Source organism: Rhamphochromis sp. 'chilingali', assembly GCF_963969265.1.
Source record: "Rhamphochromis sp. 'chilingali' genome assembly, chromosome: 16".
Classification (NCBI taxonomy): Eukaryota; Metazoa; Chordata; class Actinopteri; order Cichliformes; family Cichlidae; genus Rhamphochromis; species Rhamphochromis sp. 'chilingali'.
In genome coordinates this window covers 26,534,090-26,549,298 of record NC_137943.1, presented here as the reverse complement: position 1 = coordinate 26,549,298, position 15,209 = coordinate 26,534,090, and the positions used below count along the sequence as shown (strand labels likewise).

General features: G+C 39.3%; 1 protein-coding gene across 1 annotated transcript in view; it reads left to right on the top strand.

Moving 5' to 3' along the window:
• Window positions 1-3,629: 3,629 nt before the first annotated feature.
• miga1 (mitoguardin 1) overlaps window positions 3,630-15,209 on the top strand; it is a 20,741-nt gene continuing 9,161 nt past the window's right edge. Inside the window, exons 1-7 of the mRNA XM_080906679.1 lie at window positions 3,630-3,737; window positions 5,590-5,746; window positions 10,789-10,960; window positions 12,168-12,286; window positions 12,995-13,127; window positions 13,277-13,413; window positions 14,962-15,085. Of these exons, the coding sequence (XP_080762805.1) occupies window positions 5,648-5,746; window positions 10,789-10,960; window positions 12,168-12,286; window positions 12,995-13,127; window positions 13,277-13,413; window positions 14,962-15,085 (784 nt within the window). The 5' untranslated portion in view covers window positions 3,630-3,737; window positions 5,590-5,647. The remainder of the gene's footprint in view (window positions 3,738-5,589; window positions 5,747-10,788; window positions 10,961-12,167; window positions 12,287-12,994; window positions 13,128-13,276; window positions 13,414-14,961; window positions 15,086-15,209) is intronic.

Below are 15,209 nucleotides of genomic sequence, written 5' to 3'. Positions count from 1 at the left end.
ACAACATGCCCTGTAATAAACCCATCCCAAGCGCCATCTAGTGTTTTCATAGTGAAGAAATCCCCTCTGCGTGGATCCAACCACCCCAGTCACCAGTAGAAAAGCTCCACTATCAGATCGCGCTCGTGTGGCACCATCTAATGTCCCAAAATGTTCTTATAAATGGATTATAAACATTAATGAGCGATTATGTTACAGTGTGATGCTCACACAGCTGGACTGCTAAGTACTTCAACTGTATTGCTGTCCACTTCTTTTTGGCTAAGCAAATGATGAAGATTGTTATTATTATTTTACAGCTTTACAAAAATAGCAAAAAGCAAAACATGGCGATAGAAATATATGATTATACAATTGATTTAATGCAAAGATATTAACCCAAAAGGTAGAGAGTTATTATACCACCATGTTTCACACAGCATGAATGAGAACAGATTTCTTAAAAAATAAAAATAAAAAAGATTAAACACATACCAAAGAAAATAATACATAAGAATAAATTAATCAACAAGTTAAGAGACATTTGGAGAAACTAAACCAGAGCAAGGCTGCTTTTTCTGATGGCATCAGCCCCAAAGTTCTATCTATGATCCCAAGTCTGTGTGATAAGAACCACCTGATTATCAGTGTACAGAGAGGGTCTCACGGGTAAAGAGGAATAGAGCAAAGCCGGTAAAGATGAGCCCTTACATGATGATAGCTCCAATTTACACCACGAGGAACCAGAAGATTTTAGCCAGTAGCAAAGTTTATGGATGTGAGCGGCCCAGTAGTAGACTAAAAAATTAGGTAACGCAAGTCCTCCACTAAATCTGCATCGCTGTAGCAAAGTTTTAGAGACCCTAGGTGGCTTCCCTCCCCAAATGAAAGAACCAATAATCTTGTCCAGTGAAACAAAAAAATGTTTCGGCAAAAATAAGGGAATTGACTGAAATAAAAATAAAAATTTTGGTAAGATGTTCATTTTAACAACATTAATCTTACCGATTAAAGAAAAGGGGAGATTACCTTTGAATATCAGATGTGATCCTTGATATAAGAGGAGACAAATTTGCTGATTTAAGGCCAGCTAAAGAGCGAGTCACGTTAATCCCTAAGTACTTAAACCAGAGGAGGAGCCAGACATTTGAAACACCCGGGGCTTAGCCCTAAAGGGTAGTATGCATGTGGGATTTTTTTATTTTTTTTTTGAGGGGGGGGGGGGGGGGGTGTAGAAATGACTGAAAGATTAATAGGCTCTGTTTTGAGTTTTGTTCAAAAAAGAATGACTTCATATAGGGAAATATATATATCACACATGCAGGACACCTTAAACTAGTTTTTTAATTAAGCAGCAAGACAGAACGAAGTCGGGGCTGTATCAAGACACAGGGACTAAACCCCAATTCAACCAGACGCAGAACTGATCCAGAATTAAAACAGGACTACAACAGTTCAAAAGCAGGACTACTGAGGACTTAACCAAGACATAACCACAATCAGAACTAGATGATAGTAGCACTAAAAATCATCATAGACCTGCACTACACTTATTTATTTAATTCTACCAAAGTACAATATTTAGATTGAGAAAAGTTTATATAATTATTTAGCCTTGTTGTGCAAACAAGCCTGCAGAACTTAATAAATATAGAATTTGAAAAATAGCAAACCTAAAAAGAAACACTAGGTACGAGATACATGAGTACCTATGATACAGTGATACTTTTAGTAAGCAACCATTTGACTAACATGTGTGTCTCACCTGCTCTTGTTCATCTCTGTTCTGTCCTCATTCTCCATCTCAATCTCTGCTCCTCTCTCTCTGTTCCTCTCTCTCTCTCTTTGTGCTGACAATCATCAAATATACAGTTGAAACCAGATATTTACAAACTCTTCAGATCAAAACACAAACACTTTTTTAATTGTAACATCAAATCAGACTAAATGTTTATTTTTTTAGATTGATAAATATAAAAACATATTTGTTAACTTTAAGAGTAAAGAGAGAAACTGTCTGTGTTTTTTAATTGCAAATGGCACCAAATTGTATTCAAACTGAGCCACACTTATGGAGCTCCACAGTTCTTTTCCTGGTGTTTTGGTTGACATCTCTTGATTTTCCCATGTCACAGAAACAGGCTCTGTGTTTTGCCTTATATGCATCCACAGCTGTGCCACCAATTTACTCACATGGACTCTACTAACCTATCAGAAGCTTCTTCAGCTCAGAATGGAATCCTCTGGAGTTTTCTTATTAATTAACAATAAACTTAGTGTATATGTACTCCTAAATTTAATGAAAGTGATAAAAAATAGACAGCTCTGTCTCTCTTTATTCTGACATTTAACTAATTCAAAAGATATTTCAATATTTATCTAAAACAAAAGTTTACTCTAAATTGATGTTGTACAGTAAAAATGTTTTATGTTTTCTCCCTAAAGTGTATGTAAATATCTGGTTACAAATGTGAATATCCTGCTGTGTACTGAAATCCCTCTTGTTTTGCATAGAAATATACTGAACAACATACAAAGCACAATATATAAAATAACATTTACCTGAGTTTTTTCTTTGAAAGAAGCCTCTAATGTCCATTCTTATATTTCAGTACATAACTGAAACCGAATTAGTCGGGGAGGGTAAGAACTGAAAATATGAAATAAACACACGTAAGCTAAGAATCTCTAAAAAATAGCATTTGTTCGGCTTTTCATTTCGCCATTTGTTGATTCACTTGAAGAGCAAGTAAAATAATATTGGTCAAGTGATCAGTTTCATATCAATCTTTCGTGATGCACCGTCATATTTACATTATTTGTACGGTACGAATGATTTGCTTTGGTACCTGCTCAAACTTAAGCTCTCCTTAGTATGGCTGGCTCCGTCTCTCCAACAGCGCACTCACGGGCAGCAGCTCCCCCCGCCCCCTCGCTCAGTCGCTTAGTGCCTGAGCTTGGATCATACCAATATCAGGGGGGGATTCACGCACAGTCGTAAATTCCCACAGTGTGCACTATGTGCTTCGAATATTGTGTGTACTTTTTGTTTTATACAGTTGTCAGCCAGGCATCTAACTATGAAAAAATTACACTCCAAAATACCCCGGGCTTCTGACAAAACAACCCGGGCTTAAGCCCCGTAAGCCACCCCCACGCTCCGCCCCTGACTTAAACCCAGATGGACTGAGACGAAAGGGCAGATCAGACTGTTGTAGTTGACGTGCTGCCGTATTAACAGGAAAACACTCACTTTTCCCCAAATTTAATTTATAACCTGAAAACGAACTGAAGTTCTCCAGAATACTTAAAACAGCAGGGATGGAGCATGCCGGGTCAGTCATATATAATAACAGATTACTAATTAATTTTGTTTGAACGACTTTAAAACATGAATATGGGGAAACTTTGTCCATCACGGCTTAAAATGCAGTACATTTTGTAAAGATTAAAATCACACTTTTTTTTTTAATTAACGTTTGATTCTTTGTTTTCCTCTTTATTTTTCTTATTTTCTTTATTGTAAAACTTTGTCTTGATATTTCTGTTAATATTTCTGATAGATATATGTAGTAATCTGTAGTGTATACAGGCACACCGTAAGAGGGCGCAAGGAGCCCACAGTCACGTTGAGCGCGAACATGCTTTTATTATGAAAATCCAGGCTGGTGCTGGAGTCCTTCACTGTGCGGCTGCCGAGGTCAGCCCGAGGACCAAGTGAAACAGTGGAGCTGTGTCTGCGGAGGAATATTAAAAAGGTACCGCTGAATTCATGTATGCTTTCATGTTGTCCCATTCAGCTAAGAGATGAGCTCGAGTTTGTCTGTCACAGTGTTTATTTTCAGCTGGTTTAATAGATTTAGCTAACCCCGGTAGCCTTGTTAGCCGTTAGCTCTTCGGGTTGGCGTTTCTTAACCATGTGCTTATGTGATTATTATCGGTGTCAACGTTTTGCCCCAGTGAAAACACTTTAGATGCTCCTGGGGAGGTGGGGGGGGGGGGGGATCTTATGTGTCTTGTTTGCTTACTGAACTTACTGAAGAGGAAGATAAAATCCGTTAACATTTAAAATAATATCATAATGAATATAAAAATACGCAAATGATTCAGAATAGATGAGAAATAAAGCAGTAATTAATTAAAATAAAAACAAAAATCCGTAAGGACTCTTATTAATGTGGAGTCCGAAGGCTTTTTATGTTAAACCTATATAACACTAAAGAGTTTTCCTTTGCTTACCTAGACTTTTTAAAAGTTATGGGTTGTTGTTTTTTTTCCAGAAAATCACAAGGGTTTTTTACCTGATGTTTAAAACTGATGTTTATTTTCTTCTGCAAATTAGCAAATCTAAATATAGTTTTAGTTGAACATGAGAAAATATTTTTTGTGATGTTATGTTCTAAGTTGAAGGCATTGTATACGTTTTTGTTGTTCAAATTTAGATGATGAGGATGTAAACCTGAGGGGGTAGGGCTAAATAAGTATATTCTTCTGCCTACTCCTTTTCAAACAACTGCATGGAAAGATTTTATGAAATGTTGGTGAATGTATATGTTTGAAATAAAAATGAACTGAACCTCTGTTATTGCAGTTTCAGGCTCTCAGACTCTCATACTTCTGACAAACATCATAACCCTTACACAAGCAAACTTTAAACATCTACGACTAACAACGAGCACTGTATGAGGCTCAGGCTTTGCTTTAAATGGCTGGATCGTCCAGCTGTGAGTGTCTTGTGCAGACTTAGACTTGGCTGTTAGATGGAAGTGTGCATATTTAATTAAGTAATACAAACATTTTTCATTTTTTACCTCAGTTCTATTAAAATTGTTACAGTCCTCAAAGTAAACGGGGTTGATTTTTTTTAAAAATCCATGAATTTAGCCCTTATAACTTATTAAGTACAAGAGCTAAACACATGAAGCTTTCTAGGCTTAGAAACACTTTCTCAGCTTTTTAAAAGCTGTAAGAGAATCAGTTTTGCACCCAGCCAAAGTGCACACTCAAAAGCCAAAATCAACTAATTATAGCTTCGGTGTCATGGGATATTTCATGGTTTCAACAGCAAAAGTACACAAATTCAACTTCTCAGTACTCCAAATTGTGACAATTTGACTCGGTGTAAACGTGATTTGGTGGTTGTTTTTAACCAAGCTTAGAAGGTGTTTTTCAACCCTGAGAATTTCATGTTTCGGTCTGTTGCACTCATGTTGTGAAGGCTCCTAACTCAGAAAATATTTATAGTATGAAGATAAAGTAATTTTCCATGGCTACATGTACAAAGAATGAGCTGATTCTGAGAGGGTCGGGATCAGATTGGACTTGTTTTGTTTTAATTAACCGACACCACTGCATCTGATACATTTTACAGGCTTTTCTTTCATGGCAATCCTCTAGTGTGTGATGTTTAAGAATGAAAGTTTGCATGTTATCAGGCTTTTTTCCCCTGACTTTTAATTATATATTATGCCGTTAAAACTGGCTGCTCACTCACTTTAAGCAAGGTATTCCTAGCAGTACATACAGAATACCAACAGCTTTGTGTATTAGTGTCATTATATCCCCTTCCTGAGCTTCCAAGGTTAAATCCCTTAATGTCATCCTCTTCAGCTTGCACAGAGCGGTGTCGAAGATAAGGGAGCTGCCAAGTCATGGGCAGAGCGTCACAATGACACATGAGACCCTCACGAGCTCACAGCTGTCCATGAGGACTGCAGCTCTGCGTATGGTTGACTTGCCACTGTCCGTCTACAGCTCCCTGACACAGGTGAGGATGCTTTTCAACGTGCTCCTAGCAGCTATCAGAATATCCACACTGCATGGTTTACAAGAATGAATTATTTATTCACTTCATATTAGACCCTTCATATTGGAACTATATATAGACTATTCACTTTCTTTTGACCTATATTGCCACTCTTTTTTTATTTTTATTTAATTTATTAGTGTAGTAAGAAATATTTCTATTAAGAGGAACACACTGTGAGAGGATATGGAACTGCCTTGTTTATCATTTTCCTTTAAAACCTGATGAGATGAGCCAGCAGCTGTATCTGTTTACATGTGAACGTCTACCACCTGTTTGAGCAGTTTAGTTGTTCAGCTAAAGGCTTCGTGTGATGGAGAGATACTGAGCAGCTCGGCCAGTTTTCTAGCAAATGCGTTTCAAAGCATGCTGGTTTTAAAGAAGCTCATGCAAACTTCTTTTCCTGAACTGAAAGTTCTTATAAAAACAATTTATGTAGAACTCCTTAAACAAGTTAAGAATGACTTCTGTTACATTTACAAAAATGTGAAGTAGTAGTTTGCACGTCAGTATTTTAGGTGTTTTTCCCCCCAGTTTCACTTTCTTTCTTGGTCCTTGTGGCTGTAGGGTGTTGAATCTCTGGTATTTCTCTTCATTTACCCACATAAACACATGTTATTGTGTTTATGCAGAAGGCGACAGTGTTTGTGTGGCCTGAGTCACGTAGCAGATCTGATATGATTAGAATATTCTGGTTGGAACATGCCTGACACGTGATGGCAGCGGTTATGAATACAGCTTGTACAAGCACTGGCAGCACTATTCAGTCATCCTAGTCCATTTAGTGACCTTTTAAAAAGTAAATATTATGGCTGTTGTCATACCTACTGAGTTGTTGAGAATTTGCAGCAGCTACGTCTGTGTGTCTAAATATAAACGGAGAGGGCTACAAACACTATCTGAAATTGATTATTTAACATTTATGTGACAGGCGGATGGCGGGTCGTCTGCGCTGCCTCATATTACCTCAGTATCCGTTAGACTTTGAGGCATGCGTCCTCAGTTAACTTTTCATCGGGCAGACAAGTGTTGCACTGAATGCAGCTCCTTCCTTTCCATCTTTCACAAGTTGTTTAATGCTATAAGATTATGGCAAAAATTATAACGCCGATTACCTTGGGCAGTACTTGGTCAGAAAAATGTACTAATCTTTGGAAACATTTTGGATTTATTTAACTTAAAAAATGGCTAACAGAGGGTTTCCTTGAACTTTCATTAAATCAAGGATGATTGAGAAAGTAGAAATGGTCAATGGATTGGTTATTTATTTAGTAGTATGTATTTGGGGGGGCTAAAAAAAAACAGAACAAGAACAACATTGAAGATCGTTTATCTCCATTATCTTTTTTTAATCATTTCTGCAAGCCAGAGTTATAATTTCATTCAAATTATTTTTTTCTTACAGCCCTATAATATTATTGTGACTGTTGAAACGCACAAAGAAACTTGGGATCAATTTTTAGATGTTGGGATCAGTATTCCATCTTTATGTTTTATGTTTGTTGGGGTTTTTTAAGGCTGTTCAACTGTTTGGTTTGGTGTGTCTTTATGAGAATGATTAAATGGTAAATGGCCTGTATTTATATAGCGCTTTACTAGTCCCTAAGGACCCCAAAGCGCTTTACACATCCAGTCATCCACCCATTCACACACACATTCACACACTGGTGATGGGAAGCTATATTGTATCCACAGCCACCCTGGGGCGCACTGACAGAGGCAAAAAACAAAGGGGAAAAATGTATTTTCACCGCAGGCTTAGTAATGTTATCTTGATTTAATTTTGAAGAAAAACAATATACTTCATTAAAAAAATAAACTATTCATTGTATATTCCAAAAAAAACCACTTTAAACATCGCACTGCCTTGCTTTAACTCATTCACTGCCAGCCGTTGGCAGTGAATGAGTTAAACCCATTGACTCATTCACTGCCATTGACGGCTATAGTCAAGTCAAGTCAAGTCAACTTTATTTGTCAATTCTGCCACATGTACAGGACATACACAGAATAGAAATTGCGTTACTCTCAAACCCTAGTGATTAGAAAAATGCAAATAAAATAATTAAAAAGTAAAAATTTAAATAAATACAATACAATTTTACGTATAACAAAAAAAAGCTATGCAATATACAATATACAATATTCAAGTAAGAAGGCATAGTGGTGCAAAATAGGCAAATAGTGCAAATGGGGATTTAGTAGTGTACGGTAAGAGATAGTGTAACAACAGAGTCTTATGAGGTCCAATGCTTAAGCAGTCCAATGCTCCACAAAGTGACTGGAGCAGGCCAGTGAGTGCGTCAGAGAGTGAGTGTGTGTGTGTGTGTGTGTGACAGAGTTCAGTGAGACCGTGGTGGAGAAGAGGGGAGAGGGGGGCAGAATCGGGAGGGAGTTTAGCTTCCTGACAGCCTGATGGATGAAGCTGTCCTTCAGTCTGCTGGTCCTGGCCTGGAGACTCCGCAGTCTCCTCCCTGACGGCAGCAGCTTGAAGAAGCTTTGCATTGGGTGCGTGGGATCAGCCGCTATGCAAAGGGCTTTTTTAGTGAGACGGGTGCTGTAAATGTCCTGGAGGGAGGGGAGAGAGACACCAATGATCCTCTCTGCAGCTCTCACTATGCGTTGGAGGGATCTATGGCAGGACGCATTGCAGGCTCCAAACCACACAGTGATGCAGCTCGACAGGATGCTCTCGATGGTGCCTCTGTAGAAAGTGTACATGATGGGGGCTGGAGCTCCTGCTCTTCTTAGTTTGCGGAGAAAGAAGAGACGCTGCTGTGATTTCTTGGCCAGTGCTGTGGTGTTGTACGTCCAGGAGAGATCCTCTGTGATGTGCACACCCAAGAACTTGGTGCTGCTCACTCTCTCCACAGACGCTCCGTCAATGGTCAGAGGAGCATGTTGGGTGTGCATTCTCCTGAAGTCCACAACAATCTCCTTCGTCTTCTCCACATTCAGAGAGAGATTGTTGTCAGCACACCACGTGGCCAGGCGTCTCACCTCACTTCTGTAGTCGGTCTCATCCCTGTTGCTAATGAGACCCACCACCGTTGTGTCGTCCGCAAACTTGATGAAGAGGTTGGAGCTGTGTGATGGAGTGCAATGGCAGTGAATGAGTTAACTGGACATGAACAGCTACATGTGGGAAGTACAGGAAAGTGGAACCGTGACATGATATCTGGACATTTGTCGTGGTTTTAGAATTGTAACACCCGTGACACACTCTGTTTTTTCTAAAGGGCAGTTTTACCTGTAGGGCGTAGTGTATGAAAGGCACCTGGTTGCTTTTGGTTTGGCATGGTGTCGTTGGGTGTGTTTTGATGTTTTTGCACGGTGTCTGTTTGTTTTATCTCGTTCTCCTGACTGATTGTCAGAAATGTCAGCATGACTGTTAGACCTGGTCTTCTTACTGTAGAGGGGAAAATATGTTTTCACTATTATTATTTTTTTTTATATATATATAATTTTGACATTTTATTGTGTATATGATACTTTAAGATAAAGTTGTCTATAACAAAATTATAACACAGTGCCATCTGCTAATAATGGGCAGGGTTGTATTCATGAAAACAAAGGAGGGAAATCTATCAGTTCAAACAGGACTAAAAATGGAGCATCCGCAGCAAACTAATCTATCCCTTGCATCATTTCATAATTATTTTGTCTATTTATTCATCTTTGTTTTTGTATTTTTCTTTGTTTATGTTCTTCTGCCTCCTAACATCTGACCCACGTTAAAATAATGGACTGAACATTAGGGCTGCCACGATTAGTCGACTAGTCACGATTACGTCGACTATCAAAATCGTCTACGACTAATTTAATAGTTGTCGTTTGAAGCTTTGTAATATCCCAAAAGATGCAGGAATAAGGAGTAGGATTTAAGAGTGTGATAACGGACTGAAACAGAAGATGGCAGCACTGCATGTACAAGGATGCCAGCTGCCGTTAAACCCCGAAGAAGAAGAAGCTGTGTCCCAGAATTCATAGCGCGGTCCATCGCGGCCCTGCTCAGTTTTCAACAATGGCAGCAGCTAGTTAGTTTTAATGTTACTCCTATTATTCTTTCTGGGTCACAAAATAAACGTTTAAAATATTTTCAGGCGGAAATGTAGCTGTGTAAACTTCAAATATCTGCTCAGTTTTAATAAGACACCAAATATTTCAAAAGCGCTCCGACGTTTTCGGAGACGTCTGTTACCCACTAGCTCGATAGCTAGCCGGGGTTCAAGGCTCACTAGAGCCCGTGAGAACACCGGACTCCCGGCAAATCGTTTTCAAACCCACCGCCATCTTTCGCTACTCAGGTTAAACATGATATATAAGTAACTTAGATAACTTAAAAATGTTATTGTTTGGCTTTTTTCAGTATTTTATTTGTTCCTGAGTAAATCAGTTTGGCTGAGATTAAAGTTATAGTTTTTACACAGCTGAATAAACGTCAAGCAGACAGCTGATTATCAGAAGTGTGAGATGCTCCAGAATATACTCCGGTGTCCTGTTATATTTTAGATAGCAAGGAGCAGACGGCTGAGTTTATTAAAATAAATTGTAACATACCCACTTTTGTACCCTCATACCTATAACAGACCCATTTCTGTAATATCTATATAAATATATTATTGCTAATATATATTTTGTAATATATCTATATCATGGCTAAAGCACTGATGGATGGATGCAAACTGCATTTCGTTGCCTTGTACTTGCGACATGTGCAATGACAATAAAGTTTAATTCTATTCTATTCTAGAAAAGGCTTTTGTCCCTGTGTTGTATATAAAGAGGTCCTCGGTATGTGTCAATTCATTTTTAATCTGTATGCTCACAAAAAAGGTTATGATTCTTTTACAAAGTACAGGATGAAAAGCTGCCGGAAAACAGACTTTAAATCATTAAAATCTGCATGTGATGCAGTGCATATATTGACAATGTACAGAATAAAAACATTTGGGGTGTATGAAAATCTGAGTTGATGCTCTTCTTCTCTTTCTTTTCCCCAGGTGAGCGTCAGCACAGACACCAAGAAACTGGTAGTTGCCACAGCCTTTGGTGCTGTCTCCCTCCTCTTCCTCGCTCGACGTTTCCAGAGGAGGAAGGGCAGAAAGAAGGTTCATCCACAGCACTGGGAGCAGGCTGGTTTAGAGTTTCACCCCCCAGCCGCAGGAGAGAATGGTAAGATCTCCTCACACTGATTTAATTCTTTCCTCTTCAACCAGCAGCTCACTGGCCTGTGATCTCCATTTAGTGTCAGCCCAGTTACTGGTGTGTGATGTAACAAGACTGACGTGCGAGGCCACTCCTGTATTACTTTGAACTTTGAAAAGGCAGGCTCTAGATAAATGGTTTAACTCATTTAATCTCCTCCAGGAAGATTAGAGTCCTAAAGAGAACTTAAAAGAAACGATGAATTAAGGGAAGTCAGCTGAGCAGTTTAAGAGAGCATTTCCTTTCTTTTTGATACAATAGATTTAGTGGGTCCATAGTGTATAGCTTTACAGCATCACCCAAGACGCTAATGATCCCGGGTTTGGTCCTGGGAGGAGGAAAACGTTTCCAAATCAAACATGCAGACTTATCTGCTGTGGCCAGCCTGTTTTGAATGAGCGAGCAGCCAAAAGTAGTTTTAGGTTTAATAAAGGGAAAATGTTTACAGAGGTTTTAACAATGACAGGAGGATCTTTTCAAACCTGATTTCATTCTGGGAACATCCGCTAACCTAACACTCGTGCTGGGTTTCTGACAGAGAAGTTGGTTGGGCTGATACATTAATTTGTGCAGTGGCACAGAAAGAATGGCGGAGCTGCTTCTGTGCTATATGAGCACAGAGAGAGGCTTCAGGGTGTTTATTCCCCATTTATAGCATGAAGTAAAATATTGTGGAAAAACTAGGATGCATTGATTTTTATTTTCTTTAGTAACTATAAGCTACCTGCTTGATTGTTTAGCAATGGGTCTGTTACCCTCAGCTCTGTTTATTCTAGCACGAAAGTTAAATTAAATGTTGGCATCTATCTGATATCTGGATTGTTGGCATTCACAGTCAGCTGAGTATTTGCTGCCACATCTATTTCTCTTGCAAAGACCTTTTGAACAGGCGTTTCTCAACGAGCTGCCTGTCTGATGCCTTTTCTCCACCTTTGTCCCCACTCGGACTTTCACTGTATCACTGTGTGTAAATCAAAGCACACCTTTGTTTGCTGTGTTTGAATCAAATTGGCAAAAAACGGCTTCAGCAAAGTTAATTATTAAAATACCATGGAGGCTTTCCAGAAAAAGTTACCCAGATGTTAAATTTGACATGTCCACTGTGTAATCCTGGTATTATAGTCGGATCTTTCTGTGAAACCTCATCTCTGAACTCTCATCTTTATCTTCTCAGATAATACGAGCCAAAACATCACGCTCTCCCTCAACTCCAAGAATGGCTACTCCTCTGATCTGGTTCTCATTGCAGGAGGTTACAGGAAGTTGTCTGGATCTGTCATGAGCCTGGCTTCGGTAAGATAAGAGCACGGAGTGTGTTTAGACTGCATTTAAAGATAAATTTTATCTGAAATGACATAACCAGGAGACATGATGCAAAAATATTTATGTGATACTACCTGGAAAGCTTTGAAATTAAAGAAGAAAACTTAACTTGTTTATGTTTTGTGTCTGACATGTTTTTGTTCATATACTCCTAAAATCCACAAACCAGAGGTGGTGAATATTTACTGCCTTTAGGACTCGTGATGATTTCTTTATTCCTTAAAAAATAACATGCAGGAGTACCAAAGCAACCACTGAAAATAAAGTTTAAGTTTATTCTTTGAGTAAGCTTCAGGATCTGACAGGCATATCATCACTCAGGATTAAATAACCCTTAGTGGGCATTAATAATAAAAGCAGAAGTTAAGTGGGGTCTGTCTTCATTTTTTCATTAACTTGGTGAAAAAACAGGAAAAAAAACTGAGTGTCGTTTGTCTCATGTTCAGAAGAACAGGGAACCTTAAATTATACGGTGAACCTTTAAGTATTAGATGCTGTAAACAGTATTTACTAATGATGTGTTCTTTTTAGGTGGTGCCTATGTAGGATCATTATCTTTGTAACCAAAAACACATTAAATTAATGTAATGTCTGTTTAATTTCATCATTTCCAGTCTTGTATTAGTAAAACTTGTTGATGTTTGTTCGACTTTGTTCTGCTTTTGTGTTTTTGTGCAGGTAAAAAGCTTGAACTCATCCAGCAGCAGTACCTGTGCAAATGACTCCACCTGTTGGGACGGAGTGGAGGATGCTGACAGTTGCAGTGTGCTCAACCTACCTGTCACCACACCTGAGAACCTGTACCTAATGGGTAAAGAAACCTCTGTGTACTATGTACCAGTATCCAGTAATACTGTTTGAATGTACTGTAATAGTTTTTGGTGGGTTGCAGTGTTTAAAATTGGAGGTGCTGAGTCATTGATTGCTTTCGGAGACTCAGTCTGTGTGTGTTTCTCTCAGGTATGGATTTATTCGAGGAGGCCCTGCGGCGGTGGGAGGAGGCGCTGACATTCAGGAGCAGGCATGCTGAGGACGATGCGAGCTGTGCCTCAGTCAAAATTGGAGCTGGAGACACCATTGCTGAGCAGAGCATGGAGGTGAGACAAACACTCCATACAAGTCTTATTGTAGACTGTAGCCAAAACAAGAGAAGCACAGTCTGAGTGCAAATGGTATCAAGATGTATGTTGTTGACATGTGTACACAACAGGTGTGGTGCAAATTACTGAGACCAAAATTTCCCCCTAATTCAGAAGAATTATTCTACTGATTACATAACTATGACTGAGTAGAAAAGAGGTCCAACCATCCATTTGGGTCCATTTCGCAGAAATCCCCCAGACCTCCCTATGAGCACAGAGGTTTTTCCCAAACCAGCTGAGAGAGACATAATCTCCTCCTTTGGCCGTGCCTTAAACGCTTCACCTAAGAAGAGTCTGAGTTAAATCCTCTTGTACCATCACTCTTCCTCACTTCTGCATCCGGCCTGCTCTCACATTGATCTTAACGAGGCCCAAGTATGCTTCAGTTTGTTTCGCCATGTCAGCTCTTTTAAGCTCCCTTGCTCTTTCTTACATGCATTTACAGCACAGCTTGAAAGGTCCTCTTGGAGAGCACAACTAGGTTCATAATTTTATGCATGCTGTGGATTAATTGGAGCATTTTTAGAAGCCCCGATCTCAATCATGCCTCATAGATTTGTTCAGAAAGACAGCAGTTTTCCATGGAGTTGAGGAAGCGTTGGAGTTGTGTGCTTGAGCGTAGTTGGTGATCATGCCATGTCATCATGTCATAGCGCAGAATGCAGCGATCAACCTAGTGGAAGGAGGTTAACTTTGATTAACCTCCATGCTCTGACACAGTACAGATCAGTTAGTGAGAGTCCAGACATCCTTTGGAAAAAGTAAACCAGTAAAATAAGTGGGCTCTTCATTTTTAAAATGACTTTTGTAGAATTGCCATAAAATACCTCTTTTGGCGCAACATGCAAATAGCTCATATGTGTTTTCTTTCTCAAAAAAGAAAACGGTTGCATAACATCTGTCTGATACCAAACAGTAGATGTATTGATTCACATCCCACCAATATTTTCTGTGCTCTGTTCTTTAATACCAGAGGAAGGTAGAGTTTTAGAGATCATGCTGCCCACAGACACAATGCAGATGAGACTACAGGTCGCTAACTACCGGAATAACCAGCACTGACAGCCCACCTGTGTGTCAGAGTTTGGATTGCATAACAGCACACTAATTGGGTCTCTAACGAGATTGGAGGGGTTTTGAATCAGTAGTTAAGCCTGCACCCAAACACAGCTCGGGCTGCAGCTTTGACTTGTGTCAAGGAAAGCCAGTACGATCGAATGCGTTTTTAAAGCTACTTAGAAATGAGGTCACATGAGATTCCCAAGAAAGAGCTGCAAATACTCTTTTAAAATAAGAAAAAATGTTATTTTCTACATTTTACATTTGGTCTACTGAACAAATTTTCAAGAATCTGATATTTTTTAAGTCTCAAACCAGCAGCTTAACCTGATGGTTTGCACAACTCTTATCTAGTGCGCCTGAGAACTCGGTTATCCCTACCGAAATTAAGACAAATCTTTACATTGTTAGGAGTCAAGTTTCTTTGATTGTTTGTGTGTTCAGGACGTCATCAGCGCAGAGTTCATCCACAGGCTGAAGGCTCTGCTGCACAGGGCTTACCGCCTCCAGGAGGAGTTTGAGGGAGTGTTGGGGATGTCAGAGCCCTCATCCCACAGCAGCAGCCAGGGTGAGTCACTGAAGCATTATGCAGTTCTTTTTGTCCAACACAGAAAAATAGGCACAGCAGTAAAAGACAGCGTGAAGCAAAGCAGGAAGCCAGTGCACATATATAATTTTGTGTGTGTGAGCAG